Raw genomic sequence first — 15381 nt, 5'->3', positions numbered from 1 at the left:
ATTTCATATTTCATCATGTACCTAATAAATTTAAACATTAAATTTTATGTACTTTTTATTAATTATGTTTCCTTATTTTCTCTGTTATGTTAACATATATACCTTTTATATATTAGTAAATAGAATAAAAGATGATTCAATAACAAATAATTGATGATTGATAAAATAATTGATAATCTTTTTCATATTAAAAAATCGTATTCTTTAATCAGATGTTCTTATTTTTAAAATTAAAGTAAGACAAAGTTAGAATAAAAAATTGATGAGAAATATTTGTGTCAAATAACAATAGAATGAAATTATAAAGGCACCTAAATGAAAGTTGGGTTGGAAAAAACTGCCATTGATACTATCATACACACCCACAAGCCAGAGGGCCACCGATAACCTTTACAATTTGAGAAAGTATAGGAAATCATATGGTGGGCAAAATTAACAAAAACCATTTGAGAATGCCTTTACCATAAATACACAAAATTAATAAATTAACAACTATTCAAACCATCAACTCCAACTCAGAATTCCATCAGCAAAATTAACTCCGACAAATTCACTCGGCAAAAAATTAACAACAATCATTCAAATCAACCATCAAGCATTATTTTAGAAAATCAGCAACAACATAAATTGAAGCAGCAGTGTTTACCGGCGACGAGAGAGGGGGACCTCGAAGACAGAGGCTGGACGGCGACTAGCTTGACGACGATGGAAACTGGCTTGACCGGTTCGAAGAGGAAGGGAAGTGACAATCGGCGTTTGTGTTCTACGCCGTCGTTTCGGAGAGAGAGAGGGGTGGGTATTTCTGGGTAGGTTATTTCGATTGATCCTGTGTAAGCGTGTGAGCGAACAAATATTCAGAGTTACATAATTATGTCTCACGTTCAAATAATACAAAGACTCCATGGCCCAATGGATAAGGCGCTGGTCTACGGAACCAGAGATTCTGGGTTCGATCCCCAGTGGAGTCGTCTTTAGGATTTTTTATTAGTTTATAGGCTGATTTTTTTTTCATTCGAATTTGTTTTTTAAGGTTTAATTTAGTTTTAAAATCACTTTTTTTTACTTAAATTTTAAAATTTTGTATCAAATTACTCCTAATAAAAAATTATAAAATTAAAAAAAAATACCAACAAAAAAGAGAGAAGCACGAGGAAGACGAAGGTGATGACGACGCCAGCAAGGGAGATGTCGCGTGATACTGTCGCCATTTCTGCTCCTATGCCAGCATGTCCATGACCAAGCGTAGTGGAGATAGCGTTGAGACAAGCAGATCAGACGGCGGAGTCAGAATCGCGTAGGTGGCTCCTCCAGTTTGTTGTTTCCCAGCTAGCTTTGCTACGCTGTTCCTCGCTCGCTCGCCGCTGTTCCACGCTACTCACCACTCATCGCTCGCATCATCATTACTTTGCAGTTTCTTCTTTCTGCTTGTGCTTCTTTAGTATAGATCTGCTTCTACTCGTTTTACTTCTACTTTATTTCACTTTTAAATTAGGATTCCAATTCTATTTATTTTTTTAATTTTGTTGATTCTTTGGTACTCATTTTTGCTTCTATTTCTTGTTTATTACATTTTTTTGTTGCCTTGTTGATGTGTCTTGTTGCTGCTGTTAGTATTTCTTGTTTGTTCCTTCTGCTTCTGTTTTAAAACTTTCATTGTTGTTGTTGATATTGTGAAAATCCTTGTCACTGATGATGCTTTATTTTTTTTAATGATAATTTTATTTAAATTTATTTTAGTATCTGTAGAAGCAAAAACATAAATTTTGGATGAAGAAAAAGAAAAAGAATAAGAGAAACTGAATATTTTAGTGAATAAGGTTGTTGGACAAGAGTTGTTAGAGAATGTTATTTTGGTCCGACGATTTTAAAATCAAGTTGAATCTTAGGGACGAATTTGAATGCAAAAAATGGTTAGGGGCGAATAAAATTTTGGCTTAAATCTTAGGGATCAAAATCGTATTTAACCTATATATATATATATATATGAGCAAATTCTTTTTTTCTAGAACAATCTTAATAAGTTGTCTTTGCTTTGAAGTCTGTGTTACCCTTTTGAATCCGGTACCAACGGGTATCATTCCCCCCAAAACAACGTTCTCTTTCAGACCTTTCAACCAATCGATACGACCTCGGAGAGCAGCTTTTGCTAAAACTCTAGTAGTTTCTTGAAACTCGCTTCGAATATGAAACTTTGGGTATTTAAAGATGTTTTTGTTATTCCCAATAATAGAGTTCGGTAACAAATTACTTCTTCTAAGTTCTCTTTTAGACCTTTCAACCAATCGATATGACCTCGGAGAATAGCTTTTGCTAAAACTCTAGTAGTTTCTTGAAACTCGCTTCGAATATGAAACTTTGGGTATTTAAAGATGTTTTTGTTATTCCCAATAATAGAGTTCGGTAACAAATTACTTCTTCTAAGGCATATCCCACTCGTTCAGCTCAAAACAATCCAATTAACTCGTTGGGTGAAAACAAATTAGACATTCCATTTTCTTAAACCAATACTTTTGATTTTATTTAACATACGATAATCTCAATATGTCTATTATGTATATCCACTCATTGGGATCCACAAACCCTTTGGATTTCATTAACCAAAGAAATTCGACTTTAGACAATAGGTAGCTCAGTACAAATAAAGAATCCCCAAGGAATACCGAGAATATTGGTTATATGTTCGTTCCAAGCGTCAACTCTCTTCCCTAGATTAATCGATATTGAATCAATCAAACAAACTTCTAATATCTATTCCACTTTTGGAAGACCTTGGGTTATATCACCTAATCTCGATTTTTTATATATAAATGTTACTAATATATCTCATTCCTTCAAAAAATATTTCTCCAAAATATCCATGAATTATTGCTCTTGGAATCGCCAAATAGGTATTAGCAATGTTATTAACAATTAAAACTTGTCCATATATAAAATACCAAAAAAACAAAAAAAAACTTTTCCATATATATATATATAAAAGTCAGTACTAAGAGTTAACCAAGACTTTGGTGCTTAATTTTTTAAAATTATATTTACAGTCCAACAAACCACACAACAGTATATGCATATAGTAAATACCTCCTCCAAGACAAATCAAACACAAGAAAGGAGAAAATCAATCACAATATTGTAAATACCACAAGATTTTATGGCCATGCTACTAATGATTACTACAACTTGGAACATATGATAAAAAAGTTGGTTAGAGAAAGACGATTAGATAGATATCTTACTAAGAACTCAGACAACACTTACAAAAGAAAAAGAGAAGAGCCTGACAGGAAAAAGAGGGAGTGAGCTCCAAGGACACCTGAAAGGCACATCTATATCATAGATGGAGGATTCGCAAGAGGAGAAATCACTAAATCCTCCCGAAAAAGACACTTGAAGAAAGTCTACTAGGTCGGTGACACAGAAGAAGCACCCGAGTTGCACACCATCAATATCACAAAAGAAGATGGCAAAGGCATCGTCCCTGGTCATGATGATCCAGTAGCAATAACCATAATTATCTCCAATGCCAAACTACACAGAACGTTGGTTGGCCAAGGAAACTCCGCGAACATCCTTTTTAAGTCAACCTTCGATAACCTCGGTCTGGAAGAAAATGATCTAAAAGCATATCCGGGAGCTCTCTTTGGACTAGGCGATCTTTCTATCCGTCCTGTAGGGTTTATTACACTCTATACAACCTTTGGCAAAAATCCCAAGACCAGAACGATGAGCATGTATTACATTGAAGTAGATGTCGCGTTAGCTTACATTGCTTTGATAGGTCGGACAACCCTGAACCGACTTACTGTGGTGTTATCCATTCTCCACCTATGCATGAAAGTTTTCCCTCATGAAGGAATAACCATTATAAAGGGAGATCAAGAGCTTAGGCTAATAAAGCAGTGCCCTCTGCATTAGTTCGAGAAGTTGAAGCCAGTGAAAAGCCTGTTTACTTCACTAGCAAAGTGCTATAAGGAGCCGAGCTCAAAGACTAGAAGATTGAAAACATGGCATATGCCTTAGTAGTTGCCTCTTGAAGACTGCGACCCTACTTTCAAGCCCCACCATCAAAGTTCGCACTAACCAACCCATGAAGCATATCCTACAGAAGACGGACATTATAGGACAAATGCTACAGTGGGCTGTAGAGTTGTCCGAGTTCGACTTGAAGTATGAACCTCAGACAGCCATAAAGTCATAGTAGTTGGCTGACTTTTTAGTGGAATATGATGGGGGAACTCGGTTAGAGCTCTCTCTAAAATTTAATTTCCCTACTTCCAATAACCAAGTTGAATACGAAGTCGCATTGGCTGGTCTCCGAATGGCTGACGAGGTTGACGCATTGAAGGTAATCATATTCAGTGATTCTCAAGTAATCACCTCCTAGGTAAATGGTGATTACCAAGTTAAAAATCTCAACATGAAGAGATACATAGAAAAAACCTTAGCTCAGCTAGTCAAGTTTCAAGAAGCAGAGGTTAGGCATATAACCCGAGAATAGAACGGCTGAGTTGACATCCTCCCTAATTAAGCTAGCCAGTGTAACGTCAGGAGGTAATAATAAGAGCCAGATCCAAGAAACACTACAGTCACCCTCAGTATCAAAGGAAGTTGACAAGTCGGACGTCTTAACAATCTCAAATATGAATTTGGGATAGATGACTCCCATCATAGAGTATCTCAAGTTCGACATCCTTCCTTAGGATGAAAGAGAAGCCAAAAGATTAATCAAAGAAGCTTAGAACTACACTCTAGTTCGAAACATAATCTACAAAAGAAGGATCTCCATACCTCTGCTAAGGTGTGTCCTGACCTCCAAGATTGAAGAAGTCCTAGATGAAATCCATGGTAGCATCTGTGAAAACCATCTGGGATTAAGATCACTAGCCAAAAAGGTGTTACGACCTGGTTTCTATTAGCCAACCTTGTAGAAAGACGCAGTCAACTTCGTAAAGAGATGTCTGCCTTGTCAACAACATGTAAATTTTCATTAGCACCTTTAGAAGAGATCATTAATGTTACCTCACCATGAACTTTTGCAAAATGGGATTTAGATCTGCTCGATCTATTTTCTCAAGCGCCCATATAAGTGAAATACCTCATAGTAGGGGTTGACTACTTTACCAAGTAGATTGAAACAAAATCACTGGCCTCTATCACAACTCAAAAAAGTCAAAAATTCTTGTACAAGAATATTATGGCAAGATTTGGAGTGCCATTTTCCATTACTACTGATAATGGCACCCAATTTACTGATTCAACATTTAGAAGCTTGGTAGCTAGTCTGAAAATCAAGTATCAGTTCACCTCAATTAAACATCCCCAAGCTAACAAACAAGCAGAAGCTACCAACAAAATCATATTGGCTGGGTTAAAATAGAGGCTATAGGAAGCAAAGGGGGCATGGCTCGAAGAGCTTCCTCAAATGCTCTGGGCATATAGAACGACTCCTTAATCTACAACAGGAGAGTCTCTAATCCGACTTGCATATACTATGGAAGCTATGATTCCCGTCAAAGTAAATGAATAAAGTCCAAGAGTGAGATTTTACGACAAAGTCAGAAATATCTAGGCACAGAAAGAAGAACTCGACGTCCTACTAGAAGTTTGAGAAAGAGTCCGGGTATGGGAAGAAGCTCTGAAATAAAGGATGACTACAAAGGTACAACAAGAAGGTTATCAGAAGGAACTTCGCCAAACTATCTCGTTTTGATCAGAAGTGATATTGGGGTACAGAAGTCAGACGAAGGAAAGCTAGCACCAAACTGGAAAGGGCCCTACAATATTATCGAGGTCCTAGGAAAAGGCTACAAGGTATTCGACTTAAGGGGCAACGAGCTGCCTAGGTGATGACATGCTTCCAATATAAAAAGATACTACAGCTAGAAAGCACATCTTACTCCCTGGTGTACTCTTAGTATAAAATATCAAAGATCTAACCCATTCACTAATATCAATAAAAGTGCATATTTTATCAAATTCTACGTTTTCTACATTTTTTTAAAGAGATGGCGCCAATTTATGCTCGACAAACTGCGAAAATCATGAGCCAACCTTGAAATAGTCGCTCGGATAAAGTGATAAGGTTTGATTTGGTGACCAATAGTTATGATACAACTTGATAATTAAAAACAACTCGAACTCATGAGTCAAGTAAAAAAAAAAAAAACCATATGCTCTAACTGATTTGTATCAAAACAACTCGTAAAGTAAGAAGAAGTGCAACTTGATTTAAACAAGTTGTGTTGATCGAATGGAACAAGTCGGTCATGTCTTCAATAAAACGGTTTGAGGAAGAACAAATCGTAAAATCTTAAAACTACTCACATCAAACGAGGCAAACAAGGTCATACCCCAATAACTACAAGTCTCATTCTTGAAATAGCATGTACTAAAACAAGTTGGTACAAATCCCAGTACCAAATAGGTGACCCATATAAAAATAGGTTGTACTCAAGTACACTACTCGGCTAACGATGACTGAAAATATACTAAGTTGAACAATTTGTACTTAAAACAAATTGCAAACTTGAATAGAAATAGCAAGTTAAACGAAATCAAATCAACAAACAACTACATGACTTGTACCTAGAACAAATTATGTAAACGAAGGGGAAGATCTCCAAACAACTCGGATAAAACAAGCTACAATCAACAACTAGATTTCTCAAAATATTACACTAAGAAAACAAAAAGCATATGTAGTACTAAATGACAGAAAAATAGCAAAAGCAACATTAAGGCAACATCAAGTAGAAACCCAAAAAAGGGAAAAAGTGTTCATCAAACTACTACAAAAGTTAATTGTTCAAAAGCCCCCAAACCGGGGATACCACTTTAGAAAAGGAAAAGTAAGAGGAAGGAGTATACTCGGTGGTAGCTTGATTATTGGCGACTTTAGATTGGGCATGATGACCTCAAGACCGGACTCTGGCGCTGCAACTACAGGTTCTGCAACCTTGGGCTCCAAGGTAGCATCGAAAACCCCTAACTCAGCCGGAGAAAGCCCGACCTCCACAGAAGAGCTTGACCCAGCCACGAAAGTCAGTGCCTTTAAGTTCTCAAAGACTGTGGCATCGTCATCATCTCCAGGAATCTCAATAATCTGCCTGTCGATAATCATCTTGTTAGAATGGACGATAGAAAGGTCAAGATCAAGAGCAAGAACTTGGACTTGAGCCTTCACGTTCTCCACAGCCTCGTCCAAGTCCTTAGTTGAGCCATCAACTAATTTTCGTATCTCTCCTTCAGTGCCTCAAATTCGTTGTTTAGATTTATCTTTTCTTGAAAGAGGCGGGTATTTCTAACCACAATTTTTTTTCTCTAAGAAAAATGCCTGAACACACCCCTACTCAGCCGACTTCACCTGCTCTCCCAACTTTTCAACATCTGATCACTAATTAGGGGGGGAGCTTCCTTCACCTTCTTCATTAAAGAAGTACAGAATGTGGTAGTTCAAATTCCTCCCTTCAACAACTGCTCTATATTTTTTAGAATGGCATCGTCATCCATACCAATTTTACTACCAGGAAGAACAAACTCTTCAGTAAAATCGAGCGCATCCAAGCAATACAGAAGAGAATTATTGGGAGAAGTCTTCCTCTTCCAACTTGAGTTACTGAAACCCCTTCTAGTACTCTCCCAAGCAATACAGAAGAGAATCCAAAGAGAGGGTGCAAGGCCATCAATATATCCAAAGTGGCCGAACCTATAGAGGAGGAAGAGGCAGTGATTTCCAGTGAGGAAGACCTCAATGGACGTCCACTGACCACTAAGGAGTTCCCTAATGAGGAACCAAAGGGATCTGGGGCTCATACAGAGACCATAGAGATTTCACTGAACTTACTGTTGCCATTCATGAGTTCTGATGAGTATTCTTCCTCTGAAGAGGATGAAGATATTGTTGAAGAGCAAGTTGCTCGGTATCTAGGAGCAATCATGAAGCTGAATGCCAAGTTATTTGGTAATGAGACTTGGGAGGATGAACCTCCATTGCTCATCATTGAACTGAATGCCTTGGTTCAGCAGAAATTACCTCAAAAGAAACCGGATCCCGGAAGATTCTTAATACCTTGTACCATAGGCACCATGACCTTTGAGAAGGCTCTGTGTGACCTGGGTCAGGTATAAACCTCATGCCACTCTCTGTAATGGAGAAACTAGGGATCTTTGAGGTACAAGCTGCAAGAATCTCACTAGAGATGGTAGATAAATCAATGAAACAGGCTTATGGACTTGTAGAAGATGTCTTAGTGAAGGTTAAAGGCCTTTACATCCCTGCTGACTTTATAATTCTAGACACTGGGAAGGATGAGGATAAATTCATCATCCTTGGAAGACCCTTCCTAGCCACAGCAAGGGCTGTGATTGATGTGGACAGAGGAGAGTTAGTCCTGCAACTGAATGAGGACTACCTTATGTTTAAGGCTCAAGGATCTTCCTCTGTAACCATGGAGAGGAAGCATGAAAAGCTTCTCTCAATACAGAGTCAAACAGAGCCCCCACACTCAACTTCTAAGTTTGGTGTTGGGAGGCCACCATTAAGCTCTGAGTCTCTGTGAAGCTCTCTGAGAGCTCACTGTCAAGCTATTGACATTAAAGAAGCGCTTATTGGGAGGCAACCCAATCTTATTTATCTATGTTAATTACTTTTCATTTCATTTTCCATTGTTATTTTATGTTTTCTTTAGGTTGATGATCATGTGGAGTCATAAAAACAGCTGCAAAATTAAAGTGGAATAAAAAACAGCATCAAAAATAGCACACCCTGGAGGACAGGCTTACTGGCATTTAAACGCCAGTAAGGATAGCAAAATGGGCGTTTAATGCCCATGCAGGCAGCATTTTGGGCGTTTAACGCCAGAAATGGCAGCATTCTGGGCATTCAGAAAAATGCCCAGTAAAGAAGTATTCCTGGCATTTAATGCCAGCCAAGGTATCTGGCTGGGCGTTAAACGCCCAAAGAGGCAGTCAAGTGAGCGTTAAACACCAGAATGGATAGCATTCTGGGCGTTTAACGCCAGAATGACACAAGGGAGTAATAAGTTTTCATAATTAATTGCATCATTCTTCTTCTACTCCCTTCTATCTTATTTTGCTCGAGGACGAGCAAAGCTTTTAAGTTTGGTGTGGAAAAGCTCAGCTTTTTGCTTTTCATAACCACTAATGGCACCTAAGGCCGGAGAAACCTCTAGGAAGAGAAGCAACAAAGGCAAGGAAGAGACATAGAGGAGCTCAAGAACTCCATTGGTTCTTCAAGAGGAAGAAGAAGCCACCATCACTAAGGTGGACCCGTTCTTTAATCTCCTTGTTTATTTTCTTTTTTGTTTTCGGTTTTTATGCTTTATGTTTTGACTATGTTTGTGTCTTCATTACATGATCATTAGTGTTTAGTGTCTATGTCTTAAAGCTATGAATGTTCCATGAATCTTTCACCTTTCTTAAATGAAAAATGTTTTCTGAAAAAGAAAAAGAAGTATATGAATTTCAAATTCTATCTTGAAAATAGTTTAATTATTTTGATGTGGTGGCAATACTTTTTGTTTTCTGAATGAATGCTTGAACAGTGCATATTTTTTAGAGTGAAGTTTATGAATGTTAAAATTGTTGGCTCTTGAAAGAATAATGAAAAAAGAGAAATGTTATTGATAATCTGAAAAATCATAAAATTGATTCTTGAAGCAAGAAAAAGCAGTGAAAAACACAAAGCTTGCGAAAAAAAATGGCGAAAAAAAAAAAGAAAAAAGCAAGCAGAAAAAGCCAATAGCTCTTTAAACCAAAAGGCAAGAGCAAAACGCCAATAACCCTTTAAACTAAAAGGCAAGGGTAAAAAGGATCCAAGGCTTTGAGTATTAATGGATAGGAGGCCCAAAGGAATAAAATGCTGGCCTAAGCGGCTAAATAAAGTTGTCCCTAACCATGTACTTGTGTCATGAAGGTCCAAGTGAAAAGCTTGAGACTGAGTGGTTAAAGTCGTGATCCAAAGCAAAAAGAGTGTGCTTAAGAACTCTGGACACCTCTAACTGTGGACTCTAGCAAAGCTAAGTCACAATCTGAAAAGGTTCACCCAGTTATGTGTCTGTGGCATTTATGTATCCGGTGGTAATACTGAAAAACAAGATGCTTAGGGTCACGGCCAAGACTCATAAAGTAGATGTGTTCAAGAATCAACATACTAAACTAGGAGAATCAATAACACTATCTGAATTCTGAGTTCCTATGAATGCCAATCATTCTGAACTTCAAAGGATAAAGTGAGATGTCGAAATTGTTCAGAAGCAAAAAAGCTACTAGTCCCGCTCATCTAATTGGAACTAAGCTTCACTGATATTTTGAAATTTATTGTATATTCTCTTCTTTTTATCCTATTTTATTTTTGGTTGCTTGGAGACAAGCAACAATTTAAGTTTGGTGTTGCGATGAGCGGATATTTTATACCCTTTTTGGCATTGTTTTTATATAGTTTTTAGTATGTTTTAGTTACTTTTTATTATATTTTTATTAGTTTTTATGCAAAAATCACAATTCTGGACTTTACGATGAGTTTGTGTGTTTTTCTGTAATTTCAGGTATTTTCTGGCTGAAATTGAGGGAACTGAGCAAAAGTCTGATTCAGAGGCTGAAAAAGGACTGCAGATGCTGTTGGATTCTGACCCTCCTTCACTTGAAGTGGATTTTCTGGAGCTAAAGAAGTCCAATTGGCACGCTCTCAATTGCGTTGAAAAGTAGACATCTTGGACTTTTCAGCAATATATAATAGTCCATACTTTACCCGAGATTTGATGGCCCAAACTTGTGTTAAACGCTAGCCAGAGACCCTTTTCTGGCGTAAAACGCCGGAACTGGCACTAGAACTGGAGTTAAATGCCCAAACTGGCATCCAAGCTGGCGTTTAACTCTAGAAAAGACCTATGCACGTGTAAAGCTCAATGCTCAGCCCAAGCACACACCAAGTGGGCCCCAGAAGTGGATTTCTGCACTATCTGCACTTAGTTACTTATTTTTTATAATCCTTAGTAACTAGTTTAGTATAAATAGCACTTTTTACTATTGTATTCGCATCGATCTTGGGACCTTTTAATCTTATGCCATTTTTCACATTTCTAGGCTGGCCACACGGCCATGTCTAGACCTTTTTCTCTTATGTATTTTCTACAGTGGAGTTTCTACACCTCATAGATTAAGGTGCGGAGCTCTGCTGTTCATGAATTAATGCAAGTACTATTGTTTCTCTTTCAATTCACGCTTACTTCTTCTCCAAGATATACTCTCGTACTTAATTCAGTTAAGTCAGATTGAAGGGGTGACCCGTGACAATCACCCACTATCTTCGTTACTCGCTTAGCCAAGATCCGCGTGCCTGACAACCACAAGCGGTCTACATGATGTTCAACGTAGTCATTGGACGACAGGCGGAGTGTAGTCTCTTGGGTCTCTGATCCACGGATCTGACTTGCCTCTCCTAACAACAGAGCATTCGAATCCGTGAGATTAGAACCTTCGTGGTAGAGGCTAGAACCAATTGGCAGCATTCCTGAGATCTGGAAAGTCTAAACCTTGTCTGTGGTATTCCGAGTAGGATCTGGGACGGGATGACTGTGACGAGTTTCAAACTCACGAATGTTGGACGCAGTGACAGTGTGCAAAAGGATAGAGAGATCCTATTCCGACACAAGTGAGAACCGACAAATGATTAGCCGTATGGTAGCTGTGCCTGGTATTTTTCATCCGAGACGAGAAATCCGACAGTTGATTAGCCGTACAGAAACCGTACCTGAACCATTTTCACTGAGAGGACGGATGGTAGCCATTGACAACGGTGATCCACTAACATACAGCTTGCCATGGAAGGGAGGACGCATGATTGGATAAAGACAATAGGAAAGCAGAGGTTCAGAAGCAACAAAGCATCTCCAAACGCTTATCTGAAATTTCCACCAATGAATTACATAAGTATCTTTATTTTAATTTACGTTTTATTTATCTTTCAATTATCAAAACTCATAACCAATTAAATCCGCCTGACTAAGATTTACAGGATGACCATAGCTTGCTTCAAGTAGGCAATCTCCGTGGGATCGACCTTTACTCGCGTAAGGTTTTATTACTTGGACGACCTAGTGCACTTGCTGGTTAGTTGTGCGGAATTGCAAATGTGTGATTGCAATTCCGTGCACCAATAAGCCTATGAACAACCTTCACTAATAATTTTATATTTAGTTGATAGTAGAAAGCATGTTGAAATTAAAATCTCTTTTTTAATCAAATAGAAAGTTTCAATATCTTAAACTATGTATACAAATTTGTTATTTTACAATTATATAAAAAAATTAAAAAATAATTTTCATAATTAGAAAAACACATTTCATTAATTTACAATTATATAAAAACATACGAAAAATATTTTTTTGAGAACAATAAAAAAACGACTGAACGTATCTCCTTTTTGAATTTAATCAATCGAAAATCTCTCGTATAATTTACTAAAAAGTCTTTCACATTGAAACCTTAATCATAATTCATCCAAAACACAAGGAAAAGGTTCTGCTACTACGCTGCAATTTATAAATTTATGGTGAATCTCAAATCTTTCTTCGTCTCAAAATTTGCTAAATCTATGCTTTTATTATTACAATCATTATGATTCTTATTTTTGTTTTGTATAAATAGTAAAAGAAAAGTCAGTTAAATTTTGATGATTTTATCGTGCAATTGACAAAAGAGAAACAACAAAACATAATAGATAGACAAATGTACAATTAATGGTAATAAAAAAGATAGAATATGATAACGATGAGAGGATATAATAAAAATATACTTTAATACTAAAAAGCATGCCTTTTGAGCCGCTAGTTTATATAAAAATAAAATTATTGGGTGGGAAGAGAGATTTCTGAACGGTGACTCGAATAAATTTTCCTACAAGTGTCGTAACAGCAGCTCACAAAATTTATGAGTTAATAGTCAAATTAGTTCCTGAAAAACGAGACCTTCTGTAAATTCGTCTCTGAAATATTTTATAAATCAAATTGTTACTTCAAATGAGTAAATCATATTTATCCTTCAATTACTCTAATTACAATTTTCGTCAACGATTGATAATATAAAATGTTAACTAATAACATACATGACCCCTAACATATCCAATTGGACTATGTTTATGGAAATCTATCATTTTAGTCACTAGGTCATATTGAAAATAGAATTTTTGTAATTGAAAAAAATAACTAAATTGATAAATTTTCATAAACATATTTGGTCAATGTTCAATTAGACATGTCAGGTATTATATATGTTGTAGATTAACATTTTATATCATCAATCTTTAAAGGAAACTATCAATGGAGTGACCGAGAACAAATATGATTAAATTTTAATCTTTGATGGACAAGACGAATTTAAATAATGTCTTTTTTTCACAGGGACTACTATTAACCTCGAAATTTATGTTGTTCACTAAATTTTTAGTTGAACTGCGTTTTATAACCTTGCTATATGTACCTTAAATTTGTTTACACTGGAAAAAATGTTGAGAATCTTTTAAACAATTATGCACAATGACAATAATAAAAAGAGGACTTCAAGAATGTTTTGAGAGAGAAAAAAAAGTAGGTTAAAAGAGAAAAAGGTAAATGAATATATGGTAGAGGTGTACAAATAAAGATTACAAAAAGTAAATGAATATAAGGTAACTAATTCACATGATTTATCAGTTATAGGAATGAAGTATAAGTACTGGTATTTCCCAAATTGTGTCTTTCAACAACAGTAAAAATTCAAGTTGAATACATCATTGCATCACAGCAACTCACAGATCGCATCTTGAGAATTGAGAAATATTGAAACCAAACCACTTGCATTTTGAATGATTAGTTGCGTCAGAAAATCACTCCGGCAGATATTGTCTTGATACAAGACTCGGAAAAATATCACATTTAATCACCGAGTTCCATAATAATCTTTAATAAGAAATTTGATCCTAATGAAACTACAGGCTCCTAAAAATTACTGAATAAATAAATTTACAATGTTTCCAGAAGGAACAATAGATAAGGCAGGAGTTCTAGTACCAGTACCAAATGATTCTTGCTCCAATTCCTGGAGTGAATGAACAAAACTATTAGAAAAGATAAAACAAAATAGTATTAGATTCTCGTGTTATCAAAAGTTGAAGATAACTCTCATCAACACAAAACTCCCTTCACCACCTCTCTTTTGACCTGGACCTGTAATTAAACAAATAACAGCATTTAAAATGACTTCTCAGACCAAAAGTGAAATAATTTAGTAAGAATAAAAGGTTAGAATAAACAAAATTGAATTGAAGCCATTGTCAACTCTCTGTATAATTTAATAAAGTAATCAAGAATTCTTCTTCATAAATATAGTGTACAGAGACTTTAAATGGATGGGATCTTGTTGAAAGTTGTAGAGTTACACATGTCAACAAGAAACATTAAAGGATCAATTTCCTATGTAAAGAAACGGTAATATGCAGATTGCCGACAAGATATTTCAGTTCTGCAATACCAATATCAATTAGACAAAATGCATTCAAAACAAACCTGCCAGCCAAAAAGAAAAATGGAACAAAACAAAAGGCAGGAAGGGAATGTGTTGGGTTTAAGCTTGATCCAAAGTAAATGTCACACTATGCTGAAAATATAGGGGTAGTTCCTAGCAGAAAATTTATTTTTTATCTGACTATTTTAACAATCCCACTACATCTACACCCTTTATTATAATTATTATTTTTTATACCAGCATTTTCTTAACAAACAACATGCATTTTCTTTATTAATTAACATCAACCGTTTGGTGTATGAATAGTGTTAATCGTATGAATAGTGTAAGAAGAGCCTTTTACATCAAAGTTTGATGAAAATCAAATTTAGCTTCTACCATCAGGCATAAATTGCAGAAGGAACAAGCAAATTTTTACTAGGAGGGGCAAGAATGGAGAGATAAAATCATAAAATATGAGACAATGCACAGAGTAATCTCACCTATCTAAGTCTCTGCTATTCTGAAACCATCCTCTGTCCCTGCTACCTTGAAATGGTCCTCTGTCCTCGTTAGAACGTAATGGTCTTCTGTCCTCGTTAGAACGTAACGGTCCTCTGCCCTCATTAGAACGTGGCCACATATCTCCTGTGCCACGGGATCGAGGTCTGTCTGCAGAATCAACACTTCTAGAATCCTCAAACGTGCCAGATTGAGAAGGCGGTCTATCAGGAAAACCAGTAGTCCTTCCTATTGCCGAGCCTGGACCTTCAATGGCTTTTTGCCCAAATCGAATTTTGTTATCTAAATCACGGGTAAGAATTTCCAGCTCCCTTTCTTTCTGAAGTAACATTGATTCTTTATTGGTTGTGTCTACTTCATCAC

General features: G+C 36.4%; 2 protein-coding genes and 1 non-coding gene across 3 annotated transcripts in view; 1 reads left to right on the top strand and 2 right to left on the bottom strand.

Moving 5' to 3' along the window:
* Positions 1-944, bottom strand: part of LOC107622920 — a 7325-nt gene extending 6381 nt beyond the window's left edge. The window contains exon 1 of the mRNA XM_016324999.2: positions 647-944. The gene's annotated coding sequence lies outside the window, so the exon portion shown is untranslated. The remainder of the gene's footprint in view (positions 1-646) is intronic.
* Positions 896-968, top strand: TRNAR-ACG. Its single transcript has one exon. It is a non-coding gene; the product is annotated as a tRNA-Arg (tRNA).
* Positions 13831-15381, bottom strand: part of LOC107623452 (eukaryotic translation initiation factor 4B2) — a gene marked incomplete in the record, with an annotated part of 5475 nt that continues 3924 nt past the window's right edge. Inside the window, 2 exon segments of the mRNA XM_016325714.2 lie at positions 13831-14219; positions 15000-15381. Of these exon segments, the coding sequence (XP_016181200.1) occupies positions 14195-14219; positions 15000-15381 (407 nt within the window).

Source organism: Arachis ipaensis, chromosome B10 (assembly GCF_000816755.2).
Source record: "Arachis ipaensis cultivar K30076 chromosome B10, Araip1.1, whole genome shotgun sequence".
NCBI lineage: Eukaryota > Viridiplantae > Streptophyta > Magnoliopsida > Fabales > Fabaceae > Arachis > Arachis ipaensis.
This window is presented reverse-complemented; position numbering and strand designations above follow the sequence as displayed.